Source organism: Girardinichthys multiradiatus, chromosome 14, assembly GCF_021462225.1.
Source record: "Girardinichthys multiradiatus isolate DD_20200921_A chromosome 14, DD_fGirMul_XY1, whole genome shotgun sequence".
Taxonomy (NCBI): Eukaryota; Metazoa; Chordata; class Actinopteri; order Cyprinodontiformes; family Goodeidae; genus Girardinichthys; species Girardinichthys multiradiatus.
The window spans coordinates 22,712,355-22,735,388 of NC_061807.1; the positions used below are offsets into that span (position 1 = coordinate 22,712,355).

The following is a 23,034-nucleotide window of genomic DNA, read 5'->3' on the forward strand; positions in this document are numbered from 1 at the left end:
CGGGCAAAAAACCTTGCTCATTTAGAAACTTGCAAACAGGTAATTAAGTTTAAGATGTTTTTTTGCAAGCACCTCCCCTGCAACATGCTGTTGTTAACCCAAGAGCCAGTCCGTTCAAGAATTTGTCAACAGGCTTGATTACCCTTAGGCTATTTTCCATTATGCCTATTTAGAGGAGCGACTTGACCTTTGTTTGAACATCCTGACAGCAGGTCCCTCTGGAGTCTTTAGACACGTGAAGGACATAGGGAAAGAGAACAAATTGAAAGGAAGGGGAGGACGAGCATCATTTGGGCAATCAGTTTTGATGAAAACATCACATAATATGTTCTGATAGGGATGGCATTATAGATGCATCAGAACCAAGGATCTAATGTGGATGACTGCACAAGCCTGGGCTTGTCCTAAAAGATTTATTTAATGTCCCAGTGTCTACACAAGAAATATCTGATTTCTTAGAAAATAGGTAGCTTCCCTTCCTAAAGCCAGTCAGCTAACAAGTGTGTAGTTTTTGCAGATTCTACATATAAATCCTAACAATTGCAATTCTTTCTTCAAATTTGCCGTGACCTTGAAAAGCGTCAAAACTAGACTGTAAACACTAGAGTTAAGGAATTTTGACATGGAAATAGTGCAGGAACCCTAGGATTGCATAGGTTTGCTATATACCTATTAACTGAAGCTTAATTCATATCTTATGTTGCAGGTGTTGATAAAGAATAGTGTGGCCTTAAAAGTATTGTTCAAAGAGAAACAGATCAAACATTTGATCATTTTTTAACCATCTTAGAATGGGCCGGTTGTTTAGTTTCTATCAAGTCTCCACAACAAGAATCCTCATTTAGCATGCCCATGCCATTAATTACGTGGTGATATGAATAATCATACTGTCACTTAAATCCTGCAAGAGTATTCTCCATATTAAACCAATGGCATGGATTCTCGTACATAATACAATAATCATTTGCCTAACTTATTGCTGATTATCATTTGTGTTTTTGTCTGGATGGGCTGAGGCTTTACAGCCCACGCCATTTTACAATAACAACATGAAGAGAGAAATGTAATGAAAGCTAACATGAAAATAAGTGGAAGGATTCTTAATGTTTAATTTGTTAATCTTATCACACTAATCAGCAGAAATTGTCAAAAAAAAAAAAAAAAAATATATATATATATATATATATATATACACTGCTCAAAAAATAAAGGGAACACTTAAACAACACAATATAACTCCAAGTAAATCAAACTTCTGTGAAATCAAACTGTCCAGTTAGGAAGCAACACTGATTGACAATCAATTTCACAGCTGTTGTTCAAATTGAATAGACAACAGGGGGAAATCTTTGGCGATTAGCAACACACTCAATAAAGGAGTGGTTCTGCAGGTGGGGACTACAGACCACTTCTCAATACCTTTGCTTTCTGGCAGATGTTTTGGTCACTTTTGAATGTTGGTGGTGCTTTCACACTCATGGTAGCATGAGACAGACTCTACAACCCACACAAGTGGCTCAGGTAGTGCAGCTCATCCAGGATGGCACATCAATGCGAGCTGTGGCAAGAAGGTTTGCTGTGTCTGTCAGCGTAGTGTCCAGAACCTGGAGGCGCTACCAGGAGACAGGCCAGTACACCAGGAGACATGGAGGAGGCCGTAGGAGGGCAACAACCCAGCAGCAGGACCACTACCTCTGCCTTTGTGCAAGGAGGAACAGGAGGAGCATTGCCAGAGCCCTGCAAAATGACCTCCAGCAGGCCACAAATGTGCATGTGTCTGCACAAACGGTTAGAAACTGACTCCATGAGGATGGTATGAGGGCCCGACGTCCACAAATGGGGGTTGTGCTCACAGCCCAACACCGTGCAGGATGCTTGGCATTTGCCAGAGAACACTAGGATTGGCAAATTTGCCATTGGCGCCCTGTGCTCTTCACAGATGAAAGCAGGTTCACACTGAGCACATGTGACAGACGTGACAAAGTCTGGAGACACCGTGGAGAACGATCTGCTGCCTGACCATCCTTCAGCATGACCGGTTTGGCAGTGGGTCAGTAATGGTGTGGGGTGGCATTTCTTTGGAGGGCCGCATGGCCCTCAATGTGCTCGTCAGAGGTAGCCTGACTGCCATTAGGTACCGAGATGAGATCTTCAGACCCCTTGTGAGACCATATGCTGGTGCAGTTGGCCCTGGGTTCCTCCTAATCCAGGACAATGCTAGACCTCATGTGGCTGGAGTGTCAGCAGTTCCTGCAAGATGAAGACATTGAAGCTATGGACTGGCCCGCCCGTTCCCCAGACCTGAATCCGATTGAGCTCATCTGGGACATCCTATCTCGCTCCATCCCCCAACGTCACGTTGCACCACAAACTGTCTAGGAGTTGGCGGATGCTTTAGTCCAGGTCTGGGAGGAGATCCCTCAGGAGACCATCCGCCGTCTCATCAGGAGCATGCCCAGGCGTTGTAGGGAGGTCATACAGACACGTGGAGGCCACACACAATACTGAGCCTCATTTTGACTTGTTTTAAGGACATTACATCAAAGTTGGATCAGCCTGTAGTGTGTTTTTCCTCTTTAATTTTGTGTGTGACTCCAAATCCAGGCCTCCATTGGTTAATACATTTGATTTCCATTGATTATTTTTGTGTGATTTTGTTGTCAACACATTCAACTTTGTACAGAACAAAGTATTCAATGAGAATATTTCATTCATTCAGATCTAGGATGTGTTATTTGAGTGTTCACTTTATTTTTTTGAGCAGTGTATATATATAATATAGAAAATTGTCATTTTGCCACTTTTGGCAAATGGAAATGATCTGTGGTTGCAACGAAGCGATGGCCATATAACAGAAAGGACAATGGAAATTATATTGGCTGGTGTTGCAGAGCATGAATCATGTAGTCATCCCTTTTGTTTACCACAGTAGTGACAATTTAAAAGCCTCACTGTCAAATATGTTCTAGAGCATAATTCACCACCCAGGCATTTTAGTTGTGCTCTTGGAGATTTTTGAGTTGCGCTTTTTCCACATGGATGCAGTGTTGTGCCACTTTGGATGTAATTTATGTCTTTTGCTTGGAATTATACATGTTGCTCTGAAGGACATTTTTGGCATCTCAAGCGATTTTTGTGGAGTGTAAACACTGGTCTGTGCTGTCAAAGTAAAATCCATTTAGGCACTTGTTCTAAATGACTGGAAAGGTTTCTTCTCTGGAACAAAGATGACACACTTAGAAAGTAAATCACAAAGTATTCCTCTTTCTTTATAAATAATTTTTTGGAATGAAAGCACTAAATTCAAGTTGGATAAAACATCTTCCTGCAATGTAGTCTCTTACAGTCTTAGAAATCATTGTTTAAAGGGCAAAGAAACTTCCCCACTGTACCTGCTGAAAGGTTTTTCAGAGACAGACTATTATTGAAGCACTTCAAGGTGACAAATTGTTACAATTAAAATCGCAGACAGTTCTTTTCCCCAAGATAACAAGGAATACTTCCACTCCCTAATGGTGTGTCATTATGGCCAGCATAGGTCCACACTCTTCCTCAGAAGGAACCTTGAAGTCTAGTTTCTAGACCACTGTCAGACCAAAATGTCATACGAAAATTTCCTTACCCTATTTGCATGCACACAAGTATATGAATAATTGTCAAAGCCCTGAACACCAACAGTTCTAGTCTACACTTAGTGGGAGGGAAATTACTATAATATGATTGTATACAGAAGTTATAATATCTTATGAAGATGTAAGATCTTAATTTCCAGTTGGAAAAATCAACAGGAACTAACCCCTGAAGTGTTGCAGGTGAAACTACATATTTACACAAACTTTATTAAAATGTCTGATTGTCTGAATGAAACCAGACTAGACTTTCCCATTTTTAGGTCAGTTAGGATTACCAAACCTATTTGTTTTTGTTAAATGCCAAAATAATGGGAAAGAGATTTATTCTGTGAAATGTTGTTCTTCAGACTCAGAAGTTTACATACATTCCCTCAGCATTTGGTAGAATTTCCTTTTAAACTTGGTCAAACTTTTGGGTCTCCCTCCACAAGCTTCTCACAATAGTTTGCTGGAATCTTGGCCCATTCCTCCTGACAGAACTGGTTTAACTGACTCAGGTTTTTAGGAGGCCATGCTCACATTCATCATTTCAGGTCTGCCCACACGTTTTCTATGGCAATTGGATCAGGGTTTTGCGATGGGGAGTCAAAAATACTGACTTTGTCGTCCTTAAGCCACTTTCTAACTAATTTGTCAGTCTTATGTCATCTGTTTGGAAACGCCATTTGTGTCCAAGCTTTAACTTCTGGGGTGATGTCTTGAGATGTTTTCTCATTATTTCCACACAATATTCTTTCCTTATAATTTATTTTGGGTAGTGTAGCATTCTCTCTGCAGCAAAACATCCACACAAGATGATGCTGCAACTGTGCTCCACAACTGGGATGATGCTCTCAGTCTTACAAAATGTTGTAATCCTCATTTTGTCTTGAAAAATTTATTTGCTTGTCCGAGTTCTTTTGCAAACTATAATCTCGCTTTTGATGTGGCTTTTGGAGTACTGGCTTCTTCCTGAGGATTATAACGCTAGGCTTCAGACGTCACATTTGAAGGTTTTTTAATTTTGTTATGTGATTGACGCACACATATTGTACCACAACACGTTCAAATCTGGGACACAGAACCAGTAAATATCAGGTTCCAATTGGTTCCTACCAATGTTTCTGCATTCTAATTTATGAGATTTGCTTTCTGTCTCATCTCTTACTATTAGCGGGAAGGAAGAAAATTTGATGTTGTGTCCCAAGATAAATAAATGCATCTCTTAGCAACAAATATAGGCTGTAGCACAGACACTTGCATTAGTGATCTCCGTAATTTGCTCAATTGAGTTAGGTTTCAATACAAACCAGACAGAGACCCTTCTTTCCCATCCATTTGATTTGGCGGTCAGATGAATAGCCATTTTTATCCTCTGAGGTTTTTTTATTAAATAAAAGCAATGACATATCGCTTTACCTGACTGCACACTCTGAGGCTTATTTGTTTAGGGTTTTTTGTGCCCACCAGATAGGAACAAATAGGAAATCTGCACCCATCTCCTACTTGGATTGTCTGATTTATCTGATGGAAAATGAGGCATTCGTATTACACTGCACTCGCTGTGTTCAAATTATTTTTCTCATATAACCATGAATGAATGTGCTGCTCTAAAAAGCCAAAGTGCCGTGTCTGCTGTTGTCATCTTTGGTGTTCTGGATGTTTGGCTGTCATTTGTCTTGCAGCTATAGAAATATTTTGTTCAGCGATGGAGGAATTTATTACATTTCAGGACAGTCTGTCACTACAAAGGAGCCTGCTGTTTTATCTTCTGATTATAAGCAGATTGTAGGAATCCAGCTTTACCACAATGTTCCTCCTATATTCACTCTTTCAGATATTTGGCATAAGATTATAAGGCCTTTGTACTATAGACAGATACATGCACAGATACATTACAATGCTGTTTTAATGACCTATAGTTTTTTACATTACCATCAAAACTCTAAAAAGATACAAGGAATCAATGGTTTATATTCTGCACAGAAAACACCTTTATTTTCACATTATTTCCATCTATCTGGTTCACCTACAAGTGTTTTCATTTCTTTATGCTTTCATTCCTGAAGCAGAGGGATTATCGGTGAGGAAATGTTTGGTGTTGATGGGCGTGAACAATAAGGCAAAAAAGGCAAAATAACTAAATCCTTCCTTTTTTAGCGCTTGTCTTTGAGACAGTTTGTGCCTGTAGCGCTGGTGTAACATCAGACTTGCAGGTCACTTTGATATCACAAAGATAGCCGATCTTGTCAGTGCAGATTGCCATCAGCTGCCTCTGTGTTTCTGGGTGTAATTTCAGCTAATTGCAAGCTGCCAAGTGTCTGTCACAATCATCCCCCTTTTTAATTTGAAAAAAAAAAAAAAACATCCCTTGGAATAAATACTGAGCTTACAGAGCTCCTGTATGGAGGCTCGTGCTGATTCCATTGATTAATTGGACCAGATGGTTTTGCCTCTGCATTTGTGCACCTCGTCATTTCAAAGCATGGTCTTCTGTGGAAACTGTCGCTAATGCCAAGTCAACCTTTACAGAGATGGTGGAGTCTAAACTAAAACTCGAAAATCTATTAATGAGTGCTTCATTAACTTCAACTTTAAATATCATGGAATCAGATAATTTTATTATTTTCTGGTATTGTTCTGATTTAATGTGGAACATGTTTGACCAAACCAAGTAGTTACACTGAAGTCTATGACTCAATATTGATCCTATAATTTATGATTTTGATATCTGTTTAACTTTGCAAGTGCAGTGACGTTGGCAGGACGCAACTATCTGACTTTGATGGTGTGTAACTGGGTGAGTATAGGAGAAAGATTATGGTGCTAAGAGATCACCACCTGGGAGAGACTGACTTAATACCTGATGCTGCACGTGTGAGGACTGTTAATATGCTTAAATACTATTGACAGATCAAACTGTATTTAGGCTGTGATGAGCATAGAAAACTCTAAGAAAAAAGAGTTTGAAGTTATTTTTTGTATAACTTATTATTTACTTGTTTTATGAGTGCATAAAATAAATCCTCATCATTCATTTCCCCTGGCAAATTTAAGATTTCTTTTTATTCAACCAAGACATTTGTTTCTGAAAGGAAATGAGAGATTCATCTTTTCAAAGATAATAAATTATGTAAAAGAGGTATCAATCTTTAATATAGATGTTTTCGTTTACACCTTGATAAACAAATAGTAAATAATAATGTATACCCTTCTCAATAAAGTGAACTTTTTTTTTTTCCAGTCTACAATAATTAGTCCTTTCCAGCTACAGTCAGCGCCTTGCAGGCTCCAAACTGTAAATGAATTGCACATGCATGAAGTTTCCAATCATTGGTCCTTTCTTGGTCAGGGTGGATGTAAATGGTAAATAGACTGAACTTATATAGCTCTTTTCCAGTCATACAGACGGCTCAAAGCGCTTTACACTAGAGCCATATTCACCCAATCGCACTCACTAACGCAGATCGGTAGGCAACTTGAGGTTAAGTGCCTTGCCCAGGGGCACATCAACATATGGCAGGAGGAAGCTGGAATCGAACCCACAACCTTCTGATTGCGAGACGACTACTCTTTTTTTTCATTTAAGGTAGATTGTTGATATAAACTGTATTTTTTAGAAAATGTTATAATTAACAAAGTTTGTTTTACTGTGACTTTTTGTAGGTTCCTGAGTAGCTAGTAAAGCTGAAAACCAAACCAGTTTAAAGAAAAGCAAACTGACGTATTAAACAGAAAATAATTGTTAAAATGCTCTAAATTTGTTGCTATAGAAGTGTTGTCTTATTATACATTAGTGGGGATCATTTTGTTCAGCAGTTTTCAGTATTGGTGTTGTGTGATGTTGTTTTAATACTGGTGATTAAGACCCCCACACAGACCTCCCAAAACAGATCTTGCAGAAGGGATTAGGGATTGTCTTGGATAATGACTGCAGTTAGTGATGTGCCTAAAGGAGATGAAATCATCCCAAGAACACAAAATATTGAATCTAAACATATTTAAATCCTCAACCTATCCAGGTAAGCCCGCTCTGGACTGTAATTATAATCATCTACTATTATGTTGTCATAGTTCAGCCTTAAATGGACATAAACTCACCAGATTGCTGTGATGAACCTGATGCCCTCAGAACCTCAGCTAGTTGGTTATCTGTGTTTTACTGCCAGCACTCAGAACCAGCTTTATTAGGTGTGAGCTCAGGTGGAGAATTAGATTGGTTTGTCTGCATTAGTGGGACGTGGTGCTATCAGAAGCGTATCAAGGGCTCATAGCTTTTTGTGTGTAAATATCAGAAAACCTGTTCATTCTTCTAGTTTCTTGTGACAGGACTTTAATTAAAATTTGAAATTGTAATGGAGATGGGTATATTTACTGTTAAATTTCGTAAAACCTTAATTGATTTACACCAAAGCAGCATCAACTTGACAATGTTATGGCTTGTTTTCATGTAAAGCAAAAACATTACAATGATGGCACTGTTGATGTCTAGAAATAAAGTAGGGTTAGTACAGCAAAGTTTCTGATTTCACGCTGAACTAAACCTCGACATTAAATATTACTGCCCTGTCTTTGTTGGCCAAAGTTGGCCATGAACAGCAGCCATAATAAACGTCAGAGATCTTTATGTTCAGAGATTAAGAATAACTCCTTCATTCTTTGATGCTGGCAGAAGATAAGTCGGGATTCTAACTGCTCTTTCTCCAGCCCTGCTCATAAAAGTTCGAACACGATCAACATTTACAAGTTGTTTCATAATAGTGACTGAGCTAGCTCCAAAGAATTGCTATTTACTCATGTATTTATTACGTTTTGATTCTTAATCTTGTAATAACAAAAGGTGTGTGATATTGGATTGAGGATGTATTGTTTCTCAGCTGATGGCAAACAGTTCTTTAATTGTGAACTTTTTATACCAGAAATAGAATGGTGATTACAGAGCTCTGATCTTAATCACTTTTAGAAAATTTCTGGGCAGAGCTGTAAAGATGTGAGCCTGAACCTGAGTCCGTTACACCAGTTCTCTCAGGAGGAATGCACCAATATTTCTGCAAACTGCTGCAAGAAGCTTTTGGAAGGAAACCTAAAAAGTTTTACCGGAGATATACAGTTAAATACCAATGTTAGGAAACAACAGCAAATTATGTGAAGCTTTTCGTATGGAAAAATAAAAGTACAATTAAAAAAAAAAAAAAAGTCTCAAATTTTTCCAGCATTTAGCAAATAGAAATAATTTTGGTAATTCTAATTGACCTAAAACAGGTAAAGCGTTGTCTGATTTGATCTCAGACATTGAGAGGAAAATGGTTGTCTTTTTATACAGTATTTAGCTGCTTTTAACTGTGTATGAAAAAGAAGCTGCTACCATAAAATGTCCTCAGACAAAGCAACCTGCGTTTTTTTCGGAGTTGTGTAAAATCTTAACATTTTTATTATTCAGGATTTATTGCATGGTTGGATTATGTAAACCCTTTACATTTTATTCCATCTTTTAACCTCTTGTAAGTTGAAAAGCGTGCAGGGATTAAGAGTATAATTTAAACAAACTTATTTGTTTTCTTTATTCTGTTCAGTGCTGCCCGTAAATTTACTGTTGGTCTATTTTATTTGAATTTATTTCATCAGTTAGTTTCAGAAAAATGTGAAGTGTGTAAGTCTAATGTTAAGTAAGATATAGTTAGCCTTGCATAAAGCCATATATAAGCAATTAATTTTGAGTATGCAGTGGTAAGTTAAGACTTAATATTTCCATTTTTCTTCATCCAAGACTAAATACAAGGTAGGGAAATCTTTTTATGGCTTATACTTCTCTTTCTCCTGTATCAAAGACTGATACAGGAGAAATGCTTATTGTGCCTTTTATTAAAATAATGATTTAACATGTGCCTTGCTCCAGCCTGAAAGTTAAAAGACTTCCAGGTGTGATGACAGGTCTCTGTAGGTCACTCATTCATTCAGCGAATATAATTTGAGCCCCATGCTGAACCAGGGCTATTACACTTACTACTGAGCTCATACATACTTTACTGTATGTGTTGTGCTCGGTATATATACATATACCCTCATGCAATGAAAAACAAGCTTAAATCTCAAGCTTAAGCTGGACCTGCAAGCAGCACCATTAATCAAACTGTAGACATCCTCTCAAGAACTGATCCAAGATTTGATTTTTAAGGAGTTTTTGAGCAGTTTTAGTTTGTGCATGATGTAGATGTATTATTTAAAATGCCCTCCTTTTGCAGGGTTTGTGGCATTGATTTAAAGCTTGTGGGGTTTTACCCTCCAGCTTGACCTTACTTTAGACAGCTAATTTATGAATCTCGAGGGAGTAACTCAGCCGAGCCATGATTCTACGGGCTCACTGTGAGTGTTAATATTCAGACACCACTTTTTTAATGTTTTATGGCTGTTTTGTTGGTTCACTGGAGAAGGTGATGCTGCATGGTAGACCATTTAATGGCTGTAGTCCAGAGAGCTAGTTACGCAGTGTCCCGTGGTAATTTGATTTTGCTGAGAGATTTTTCTTTGTTTAAGACGCTCATGGGGCACTCAGTCTCATTCTCTTGTAGTGCTGTAGGGTGAAATGGCTAAGGCATTGCTGTTGCTTAGAGGTGGCTGTGAATTGCAATTCTGATGAGCTGCACATTCAGCTAAAGCCTCCAATTACAGTAGCTGCCCCTCAAAAAGATCCAACGATCTTTTTTTTTCTTTCAAGGAAGGCAAAAGTACAGCATGATGATATGTGTTTGCAGTAACCAACTAAATAATTGAAATATTTTTAGAGTTGCAGAATCAGCCTACCCATAACATGGATTCTTCAGGACAACACCACCTTTTTGTGGCATTTTGCAGCAAACTGGGAGGAGTATTAGGGTACAAAACCTCTACTTTAGCACATGCACACTCTGTCAGATCTGTTTAGTCTTTAATTAAGAAAATCAAACATTTGACGACCAATACTGTGTAAATTCTTTTATTACTGCCATGATCAACCACTGTGTCATTCAAGTTCAATTTTATTCCTCTCTCTACATATCTGCCCTTATAGAGATGCCCCGGTCACATTTATGTAGGTCTATTCAGACTTACCTACCTGCCCATAAAGATTTTAGATAATACAGATTTTTCTATAAGAACTAAAATTAATATTATTCAAAATAGTATTTCCCCAAATTTCCTGCTGAATTTTAAGATTTGTCTTTTTTATAATTAAAAAAATTAAAAAGATTTTGAAGTGGGGATTACCCGGTCTAAAATTTTGACCCAGATGTTAACCTGAGTCACTTAAGATTTGGCATTTCCCAAATTCCCAATACAATATTATATTAGAGTGAGGTTAAAAACAATGCCTAGTAAATGCTTGAAAATCTCAGTAGATTTAATGTGAAGTAAAATGAATACTTTTCAATAGTACTGCATAATGTACATTAGTATTGTGATAATGTCCCATTTAACTCACTCACCAATAACATTTAGTTTTGTTGACAGCAACAAATATTTGGTCCCATGCTGGACAGCTTTGATAAGAGTCTCAAACACATTGATAACTTGGTTAAGACAGCTACTATAATATTCTGACAACACATCACCTGAAATGTGCATAACCTTATAATTTATCAAGGATTCAGTGTGTCTGCCTCGTATAAACTCAGCAGAAAATAGTTTCACTTCTAACGACCTCATAAATCATCTGTACTATCACTGATTTCCTTTTTAACCCTCATTGATAAATGTAGAATATGAGCGTTCCCCCGCTGTTAGTAGTAGATGCACAAGTACAAGTTTTTTTTTCACACCTCCAAATACAGAAATGCACCATAAAAATTTTTTTTCCAACAGATGCATTCAAAATCAACAGCTTTGTCTATGCCTGTTACGAAATTGGAAAAAAACGTTTTTGATTTACCCTCATGTATTATTGTTTATATCATTCATTTGTTTATTAATATACAATATTGAATACCTTAGCAGCTTTTTCTTTTTTGATTATTAAGTGAAGGTTGTCACGAGATGGGCCACTGTGATGCTACTCTGCAGTTAAACAGGATTTCCCTGATATTTTCAAGCTTAGAATGCTTCTCCAGCATGTTCTAAAATGCACAAATTCCTTGTTATGCATTCAGCTTCCTGTTATCTGCAGATATCTGACCCCCAGTCAAAAAGTAGCAGTACCAGAAATTTTGTTTCCTTTTAAATAACTTCATATACATTTTTGTGCTTCGTTTGTCAGAATTGTTTTTACGTCAGTGACACTGAAAATGGTTAACTTTGAATTACCTTCCCTCCATCACAACGTCCATATCAAAGACCGGCCTGTTAGTAGTTTGATTTGGTGCTTTGACTAGCTGAAAAAAGATTGGGGTTTTGGAGATTTCAACTGGCCAGTTACCGGTCAGGGCAAGTTGCACTAAAATTGCCCAATTCATGCCACCAGCAGAGTTTTCATTTAATCTCTAGAAGTAAAGTCAGATTTTTGTTTGTTATAGTGAGTGGTTACCAGTAAGTTTATTTTAAGCAAATATAAAAAAACAAAACCGAAAAAACAAATGCCAATTCTGGTCACCAGCTGACTGATTGTTGCATCCCTAGTATTATTTATTTTAATGTTTTGGCTTTTTGTCAACATTCCAGATTTTACTTCCTTTAGGATGACTTTTTTTCTTCCAGCCTCATTGTTTGAAATCTCTCCTGAACTCCAACCCTGCCACATTGTCCTCGAGCTCTAAATTTGAACAGATGTCCCTTTGTAATAACACGATGCTTCAGCCAACCAGCTGTCAAGACTAATATATCTGTTATAAGATGAACATCTGTCTAGATCGGTCTCGGTGAAGGCACTCTGACGTTTCCTCTCCACTCGGGTTACGAAGGTGTGCTGGCAAGGAGGTAACAGGAACAGATGTGCATTTCAGCCACTAAACTTTACAGTTATTGTGCTATTATTTAAGGGGCAATCAACCAGCCTCCAGCTGTCTCTCATGGTAGAGAATAAGTTGTTCAACAGTTCTCTTCATCATAATGAAGACTGTGCCAGTTCTGGTTCTGCCTGTAGTCAGTTGACACTGTGCAGAAGCTGCTAAGTCTAGTTTGGATTGGACTGAGAAGTCAGTTCGGTCAAGCTTAGTTTATGGTCCACTGAATTATTGCCAATTATTGTATGCACTTTAACATCTACATGGCATAATGAAGAGGAATAATATAAAGTTCAGTTTGATTTATTTCATCTCTCTGTGTCATTTTTCTCCTGAGAAGTTTTACCCTTTTCCCCGAAACCTCCATAATGTTGGCCCAACTGCAGATTTATGAGACAATTTTCACAGCCAATTTTCTATGACGTCTCTTTATAGCTCAGGTTTGTAGAGGCTTATTAGCTGTCCTGGCGCCAAGTTGACTAGTTACAAATATGCTGTGACCTCCACCTCTGTCGTTATCAATCATTACATGATTGACAGATGGTTTGAAGCACCTTATCTGAGCACCCACAGCTGCCATTAGACTCACTAAATCTTAAAGAATAGCCCACAGTAGAAGGGAAAATAGGGTTGTTCACTGTTAGACAGAGTTGGTACTGACACTGACAAAGTGGCGCTGAGTAAGAGATTTGCACTTTTTCAGTTGGAATACTTGTGTGATTTTCAATTATTTATGTACTAATCTCTCTTGGTTCTAAGGACCAGAATTCAGCACAGTGAGCTTGGAGATTCTGAGTTATGTAACCCAATGAACTAGAGTTCATTCATGAAAACATAAAGTAGGCTAAATAATCTCAAAAACTTTTTCATTCCCCAATATAAAGAAATTCAAGAACAAATGAGGATCAAAATAATTGACATGTATCAAACTGGAATGGGTTAAATAGCCATTTCTTAGGCTTTACGACTAGTGACCCACAGAGCTATTGTCCATTTATAAGGAAAACATAGGCCAGTGGAGAACCTTCCCTGGAGTGAGTAAATCAAATTTACTCCACGAGCAAACTGACAGCTCATCCAGAGGGTCACTAAAGAACCAAGAACAACTGTTAAAGCACTTCAGGTTCCACTTTTACCAAATAATTGCTAAAGACTTTTGGGAAAATATGGACTGTGGACTGGTGAGACAAAAGTCAAGCTTTTTGGAAGGTGTGTGTCCCATTACATATGGTATGAAAACTTGAGCAGCATTTCAAGGAAAGAATATTATACCTACTGGGAAACATGGGGGTGGAAGTGTGAGGTTCTGGGGCTGCTTCAGGAGTTGAACGACTTGCTGTGATTTGCCTTATCAATCTTTCGCTTTGATTGTTAAGTTTAATGACTCATGTTTTAGCAGACTGACATTAAGCAATCAATACAGTTTGTCAACATGGCAGCTTAGCTGTGGTGTAAATGAGACGAATAACACACCACATCATCGTTTTTATTTTCTGAGGCTCTTTCCATGCTCCACAGGCAAAAAGCCATCCTCCTGCAATCAAAGCAAGTGCTCTTCCTCTCTATGATGATTTCTGTTTTTTTTTTTTTTCTTTTTCTCTCAGCCCAGTGTAGCCTTTAGTTATCTGGCTTTTGCCAATTCAGAGGAAACTTTCTTCCATTTATTTGCTGAAATGAAAAGAATGTCTGATGAATGTGTGAAATGTTATACGTGCTACATTTAAGAAAAACCTCACCCGTGAGTGCACAGCATTTGCTCCACAGCAGCAGGTGTAATGTGGTCTACTGGAATATTTGGCCTTTTAGTTGTCGGGTGCAGTAAAACTCCTTGATGCTAATGAGGCACTTAGACAGTGTGTCACACTTCAGGTGTATGAGAGTAGAACGCAGTGCCATGAGAACGCTGCAGTGCAATGACAGTGCCCAGACAGCGTCTGCCATCATAATAAGCCCATTAAGCCATTCCACAGGGTTTATTACTGCGCACTCTTATCCAGAGGCTCTCTGCCACATTGACTTCTGTTCTGGGGTCTCGATGGCACTAATTACTTCTGATCTCATATTTGTTGTAGTGAGGGGAAAATGTGTTTTGTTTGGTTCCTATTGAAGGGTAAATGAGAGACCTGATATAACGAGGTACAACAGATCACTAGAAGATTTTATCATTCAAAGCAGTGGAGTTTTGCAAAGTTGCGGTGCATTGATTTTAATACCCATTAAACATTTTCACATTTTGGCACATTACAGCCACAAACTTACATTATTTATTAGGTGTTCATATTTTATGAAGTGGAAGAAAAAAGGGTTTTTCTAATAAGAATTGGGAAAGTGTGGGGTTAAATTGTTCCGGGTTTTAGTTTCCACCACACACAGCATTTTACTTCTTGTCTCATTTGACCGAAGCATCTTCTTCCACATGTTTGCTGTGCCCCCTATATGATTTATGGGGAACAGTGAACCTTGTTTTTTTGGGCTTTTACAATCTAACCCTGTTTTAAACACTACCACCTTATTTCTGACCTGCCTCCTGTGCCACTCTGTTTTCATAATGTTGTTTGTTAACTAATGGCCTTCAGAGAACAGCTGGATTTATACTGAGATTACACATCATGTGGTTGGTCTCTGTTTACTAAGTAGGTGACGTTTTTGAGTTTGATTAATCTTTTTCTTTATTAATCGTTCAGATTTTTGTTTTTAAAAATATTAAACACCATGTTTAATTTTTTCACTTCACAGATATACACTAAGTTGTGTTGGTCTATGAAATCCCAATAAAAAGCATTGACTCGGTGGTGGTTATGTGACAAAATAAAAACAAATAATAATTAAATACCTTTGCAAAGCATTGCATATCTGCTTTCCTAGTTGCAGATTTAGACATATTCCTGTCAGGGTTACGCCAAGTTTGACCCTTTGTTCCTTCTCCCATTCAGACAGCGTTGAAGATGAGCTGGAACTCTCTGCAGTCCGTCATCGCCCCGAGGGCTTGGAGCAGCTTGAGGCACAGACACGGTTCTCCCGGAAGGAGCTACAGATCCTTTACCGTGGCTTCAAGAACGTAAGTGACACGCCAACTGTGGAGCCAGCTCATACATTATGTACAACATCGGTCTTTTGTCTCTCTTCTGACAACCCTCTCTCAACCATATCTAAAACATTTGCCTGTTTCAGATTTTTTTTAAATTGATTTATTCATTACAAGCTCCACTTGAGGCGTATTGCCTCTCAATCACCTAAAACAGCTCAATATCTTTTGCTGCATTCTTTGCATTTTGCACGGACTGTTATAAAATCCTAATTGCGTTTTCCAGAACTTTTAAAAATGTCTGCCAATTGTTAAGTGTTCTCGGCATAATTGGGTCTGATTGGCTGTGAAGGATTACTTATGAGCAATTACGGTCAGAGTTTCAGGATAGTGTTTAAAACACTGACAAATACTGGAATTACTTTTGATAATTTTTCAAGTCTGGATCAGTATTGAAAATACATAATTTTTTATTTCTTTACTAAGGAATAGGTAATAGGAATCTCAGCGAATCCCGTTATTATTCCTTTAGCTGTTCTGGATCCATAAGCAGGAAAAGATTAAATAATTTTACATAAATACGGCTGTATGATTCCCTTAAAATAACTACTGAACACTGATAAACACTTATTTTTCTTTTATTATTATCAGGTAAACTCATAACGGATAACTACAGAATATGTTTTTATTAGAAAATTATTTACTAGAATAAAAAAACTGATAATCAGTCCAGAATTACGGGGAATTGATAACTTGACTGTCTAATCATTAGCAAATATTTATATAAAGTAGAAGATGGTTAGACAGTGGAGTAGAGCTTCTGCATCCAAACCTGGAGCTGTGGTATCTCCTCCTGCAGAGCTGTCTCCATAAAACTTTGAAAAGTTAAAAATATTAATATTAATATTTTATACTACACTAAGTCAGGTTTACATAAAATAGTCTAGTGCTCTGATCATTAGCACTGCAATTAAATATTTGTCTTACAGAATGGTGGCGAATTAGTTTAAGTTATTGTTGGCAGTAATAATAAAGTGTCACAGATTTCCAGCGAAAAATATTCCGTTTTATTTTTACCTAGTAAAGTCTTTATATTCACTTTCAGCTGCCACAATCAGATAACAGTGGGAAATCCTAGAATGCCGAGCTGAGATCAGGCAGTGGTTAGTGTCAGTGTTGCCAGGTGTATGATAATTATCGTATTTGTACGATAATTTTGCTCTCTGAACGATGTACGATCAATATTCCTAAAAAATGCCAAATTTACTATAATTTGACGATTCCATGAATGTGTGGTTGTAATCAGTTGTCTTCAGCCTATCGCCAAAGTCTGTCAGAGTTTTTTTGTGAACCCTGAAGGCATCTGTGTCCGGATTCGGGAACAGATGCTGGAAATTCCAGCCAATCGTGCTTTTCTAAATGTGACCTACGAGTGACTTGATGCGTTGGCCTCAGAACAACGGCCATGATTGGCTGAATAGTCTACTGCGCCCACCCATGATTGAGGAAGAAGCAGAGCCTGGCACTGTGGGGCTGCAGATGTTGATAAATCCATTCCGTACTGACGCCACAAAGCTGCGAGTGCCTGTTAGACGCTATTCAACACATCAACAGACTTGTTATTTTGGTTATGACAAGTGTATGATAATTTCCCTCAAAATACAATAATTTTATGTCTCTAGTACGATAATCCTACATTTCTCACCTGGTAACACTGGTTAGTGTGGAAGTCCCCGTCCAGCCGCCCAGTTAGCTCAGCTTAGCTTAGCAGTCAAACCAGCCTGTAAGTGGAGCACCACTGCTGCGAAAACTCCAAAAAACATTTAAATGTAAGCTCATTCTTGATTAAGTGACTGCTGACAGACTGACAGAGCTCGAGGCTTTTGTAAACTGCCAGCGTTTAAAATGAGCACCGCTACGTTTAATGTCTGTCTGCTCGCTGCTAAATACCCCAGTTAAAAGCAAAGGGAGAGAAAATAGTTTTATTTCATGTTATTTTGCTGAATTACAACAACACAGTACAGCTCGAAAACACCACTTACAACCAGTTCACATACACTACACGAGAGCGCATGCGCGCTTACTTCCAAAACAGAACGGTTGCCAAGGAGATCGGTGCGTTCGATTTAATGGACTTGGAGATCTTACACAGGTGGTGCACAGACATAAAATACTGCGGCTTGCATTAGGACAGGACGAACAATAAATCACTTACCATCTACAGACTTAAATAAAAACCGCGAAAACAACCGAACTGTCAAATTTTAAATTTAAATGAAATCAAAACTTGACTACAATGCAGAGAACAATTACGTCTTTGTTCAAAAGAAAAGACGGAAACTGAAGATGAAAAGTTATGCATCAGAAAATGGTTTATCATTGTTTTATACTTGGCAGTTCTTTAACAATTGAAATATACATATATATATATATATATATATATATATATATATGTATATAGTCATACATATTCTACATTGTCAAGTGATTCTACTTTCTGCCTTATTCAGACAGTCTACAGTAAAGTACTAGCTCCGACCCTAAGTACTGGCAAGAATTTAAAACTACGTTCACCCCTGCAATACAGTATATTCACTCAGCTTGGTCGGGGCTTCTTTTGCATGAATTAGTGCATCACCGCGTCGTGGCATGGAGATGATCAGCCTGTGGTTCTGCTGAGGAGTTCTGGAGGCCCAAGTTGCATTAATAGCAGCTTTCAGCTCATCTGCATTACTGCCTCTGGTGTAACTCATTTTCCTCTTGACAATACTCCATGGATTATCTGTGGGGTATAGGTCAGTTGAGGATTGTGGCCAAGCCTCTCTAAGGCCAAACTATTAAGTTTCCAGGTAGATCGCTTCATCTCTTTGGACTTAATAAAACACAGTGGACCAACACCAGCAAATGATGTGGCTCCTGTTGAAACTTCAGGACTTCCAGCAACTTGGATTTTTTTTGTCTCTTCCTCCCAACTCTAGGATTTTGATTTCCCAAATAAAATTCAAAATAAAATGTTTTCTTAAGAGATTTTGGACTGAGCAACAGTTTAGTCTTTTTTCTTCTTGGTCCAGGCAAGATGCCTCTGATGTTGTTTTTGGTTAAGCAGTTACCTAACACAAGGAGTATGAACATGGAGCTCTTTATTCTGGATAAGCTTAGTTGGATTCCTTGTGAATCTCCCAGAAACTATTTTCTTGTGCATCTTTTCCTACCAGTTTTTTTTTTTTTTCACTTAACTTTCCATTAATTTTCTTGGATGCAGCACTCTGAGAAAAACCACCTTCTATTAGCCTTCTTTAGCGGCTAATCCTCCTTGTGCAGGGTGTCAATGACTCTCTGCTAAACAGCTTTCAAGTCAGCAGTCTTCCGTGTGATTGAGGAGGTCATTACATAACATTTCTGTAGTAACAGTTATTTTTTATTGATCTTATGTAATCTTCTGTCAACGTAATTTTCACTTTTTAATTAAATGTAATCCATAAGCAATCAAAATCAAATTAAATATGCACTAAAAATCACTTTTTGAATTTATTAACTAAAATACACTGCTCAAAACAATTAAAGGGACACTTTTTAATTAGAGGAAAATATTAAGTCAATTACGCTTCTGGAATATTGATCTGGTCACTTCAGTAGTAGAGGGGGTTGTTAATCAGTGTCAGCTGTTTGGTGTTAATGAAATTAACAACAGGTGTGTTAAAGGAACAACAATGAGACAACCCCAAAAACAGGAATGGTTTTGCAAGTGGAGGCCATGGACATTTTTCCCTCCTGATTGTTTTGACTGCTACAGAGGTTTCAGAGGCAATCCAACTCCACCAGGATGACACATCAATGTCTGCCATTGCCCGAAGGTTTGCTGCATCTCCTGGCACAGTCTTAACGGCATGGAGGAGATTTCAGGAGACAGGCAGTTAGTCTAGGACAGCTGGACAGGGCCGTCAGAAGTCCTTAACTTATCCTCCCAGCAAGAAACAGACTTCATGAGGGTGGCCTGAGGGCCTCATGTCCTATAGTAGAACCTGTGCTCACTGCCTGGTATCATGGAGCTTGACTTGCATTTGCAAGAAAACACAAAGATTTTAGACAACACTAGTAAAATGATTAAATTACTTTTATTAAAAAGTAATTTTGTTTAAACAAGTACCAATATTACTCTAGATAAATTTACATTGTTTAGGGTATTTGTTTAAATAAGAGCATAATCATGTCCCACTGTTTAAAATCAAACAGAGCTCTTTTATTATATCATAGGTGTCAAACTCTTGTCCGACAACTTTTAGAAGCATCTTTGCTTCAACACATGCAAATCAATCAATGAAGTCATTAGCAGAAGTTCTAAAGAACTTGACTACATGCTGAGGATGCAATTTGGCCATTTGATTCAGGTGTGTTGGACCAGGTACACATATAGAAGTTGCACTACAGTTCCTTGAGGACTGCAAGGGAGCATACATTATGTGTTAATAATGCCAAAGTGGAAAGACATCAGCCGTGATCATAGGAATCAGGAAACAGTCATAAGGCAATTTCCAAACTTTTTTGAAATCCATCATTCTTAAACGAAGGACTGAAGAAAGCTCAGAGAAATGAAATGCAAAAGTAAAAAGCTTAGTCTCAGACTCTACAGGCATCTGTCAGCAAGTTAAAATTAATAATCAATAAAAGAAAGGCACAAAGTTGACCTGGGATGCAGTTGTATCTGGCTCACAAGATAATTTCATATATCTAATATATAGGTCCTTCTCAAAATATTAGCATATTGTGAAAAAGTTCATTATTTTCCACAATGTCATGATGAAAATTTAACATTCATATATTTTAGATTCATTGCACACTAACTGAAATATTTCAGGTCTTTTATTGTCTTAATATGGATGATTTTGGCATACAGCTCATGAAAACCCCAAATTCCTATCTCACAAAATTAGCATATCATTAAAAGGGTCTCTAAACGAGCTATGAACCTAATCATCTGAATCAACGAGTTAACTCTAAACACCTGCAAAAGATTCCTGAGGTCTTTAAAACTCCCAGCCTGGTTCATCACTCAAAACCCCAATCATGGGTAAGACTGCCGACCTGACTGCTGTGTCTTACCCTCAAGCAAGAGGGTAAGACACAGAAATAAATTTCTGAATGAATAGGCTGTTCCCAGACTGCTGTATCAAGGCACCTCAGTGGGAAGGAAAAAGTGTGGCAAAAAACGCTGCACAACGAGAAGAGGTGACCGGACCCTGAGGAAGATTGTGGAGAAGGGCCGATTCCAGACCTTGGGGGACCTGCGGAAGCAGTGGACTGAGTCTGGAGTAGAAACATCCAGAGCCACCGTGCACAGGCGTGTGCAGGAAATGGGCTACAGGTGCCGCATTCCCCAGGTCAAGCCACTTTTGAACCATAAACAGCGGCAGAAGCGCCTGACCTGGGCTACAGAGAAGCAGCATTGGACTGTTGCTCAGTGGTCCAAAGTACTTTTTTCAGATGAAAGCAAATTCTGCATGTCATTCAGAAATCAAGGTGTCAGAGTCTGGAGGAAGACTGGGGAGAAGGAAATGCCAAAATGCCAGAAGTCCAGTGTCAAGTACCCACAGTCAGTGATGGTCTGGGGTGCCGTGTCAGCTGCTGGTGTTGGTCCACTGTGTTTTATCAAGGGCAGGGTCAATGCAGCTAGCTATCAGGAGATTTTGGAGCACTTCATGCTTCCATCTGCTGAAAAGCTTTATGGAGATGAAGATTTCATTTTTCAGCACGACCTGGCACCTGCTCACAGTGCCAAAACCACTGGTTTACTGACCATGGTATCACTGTGCTCAATTGGCCTGCCAACTCTCCTGACCTGAACCCCATAGAGAATCTGTGGGATATTGTGAAGAGAATGTTGAGAGACTCAAGACCCAACATTCTGGATGAGCTAAAGGCCGCTATCGAAGCATCCTGGGCCTCCATAAGACCTCAGCAGTGCCACAGGCTGATTGCCTCCATGTCACGCCGCATTGAAGCAGTCATTTCTGCAAAAGGATTCCCGACCAAGTATTGAGTGCATAACTGTACATGATTATTTGAAGGTTGACGTTTTTTGTATTAAAAACACTTATCTTTTATTGGTCGGATGAAATATGCTAATTTTGTGAGATAGGAATTTTGGGTTTTCATGAGCTGTATGCCAAAATCATCCGTATTAAGACAATAAAAGACCTGAAATATTTCAGTTAGTGTGCAATGAATCTAAAATATATGAATGTTAAATTTTCATCATGACATTATGGAAAATAATTAACTTTATCACAATATGCTAATATTTTGAGAAGGACCTGTAAATGGGCTGCCAATCAGTTACTTTTACACCAATCACAACGCATAAGCCATAATGCACCACAACAGCTGCTCACGGCTTAAGACATAACTGCACACAAGCTTTCTTGTGGGACAGATGCAGCAAGGAAACTTACAGCACTTTTTATGTTGCCAAGACATTGCAAACCAAGTTGTCCCGACCGAGTTCCCATCTGCATAGTTTGCTGCTACACTGAGAACGCTGCGCAATAATTTACAGGCTGCTTCAATGTTTTTGAAGGGCAAAAAAGTATGACTGAGTAGGTTCTGCACAGTTTGAAACAATCCTCAAATGCTCAAAAACTGCGCATGTTTGGTAATACATATTTGTGCAAACAACAATGATAATGAACAAGAAGGAACACAGAAGCTAATCTACTAATGCATTCCTCTAAAGGACGGTAAACAGTGCTATAGTCTACTTTCTAAGTGTAATTACAGGTCCTTCTCAAAATATTAGCATATTGTGATAAAATTCATTATTTTCCATAATGTCATGATGAAAATTTAACATTAATATATTTTAGATTCATTGCACACTAACTGAAATATTTCAGGTCTTTTATTGTCTTAATACGGATGATTTTGGCATACAGCTCATGAAAACCCAAAATTCCTATCTCACAAAATTAGCATATCATTAAAAGGGTCTCTAAACGAGCTATGAACCTAATCATCTGAATCAACGAGTTAACTCTAAACACCTGCAAAAGATTCCTGAGGCCTTTAAAACTCCCAGCCTGGTTCATCACTCAAAACCCCAATCATGGGTAAGACTGCCGACCTGACTGCTGTCCAGAAGGCCACTATTGACACCCTCAAGCAAGAGGGTAAGACACAGAAAGAAATTTCTGAACGAATAGGCTGTTCCCAGAGTGCTGAATCAAGGCACCTCAGTGGGAAGTCTGTGGGAAGGAAAAAGTGTGGCAGAAAACGCTGCACAACGAGAAGAGGTGACCGGACCCTGAGGAAGATTGTGGAGAAGGGCCGATTCCAGACCTTGGGGGACCTGCGGAAGCAGTGGACTGAGTCTGGAGTAGAAACATCCAGAGCCACCGTGCACAGGCGTGTGCAGGAAATGGGCTACAGGTGCCGCATTCCCCAGACCTGGGCTACAGAGAAGCAGCACTGGACTGTTGCTCAGTGGTCCAAA

General features: G+C 38.6%; 1 protein-coding gene across 7 annotated transcripts in view; it reads left to right on the top strand.

The window, feature by feature from the left end:
* The window catches only part of kcnip4a (potassium voltage-gated channel interacting protein 4a), a 205,081-nt gene that overhangs the window by 164,668 nt on the left and 17,379 nt on the right, over window positions 1-23,034 (top strand). For all 7 annotated transcript variants that reach the window (XM_047385324.1, XM_047385319.1, XM_047385320.1 and 4 more), the window contains one exon: window positions 15,457-15,581. In XM_047385324.1, the coding sequence (XP_047241280.1) occupies window positions 15,457-15,581 (125 nt within the window). The remainder of the gene's footprint in view (window positions 1-15,456; window positions 15,582-23,034) is intronic.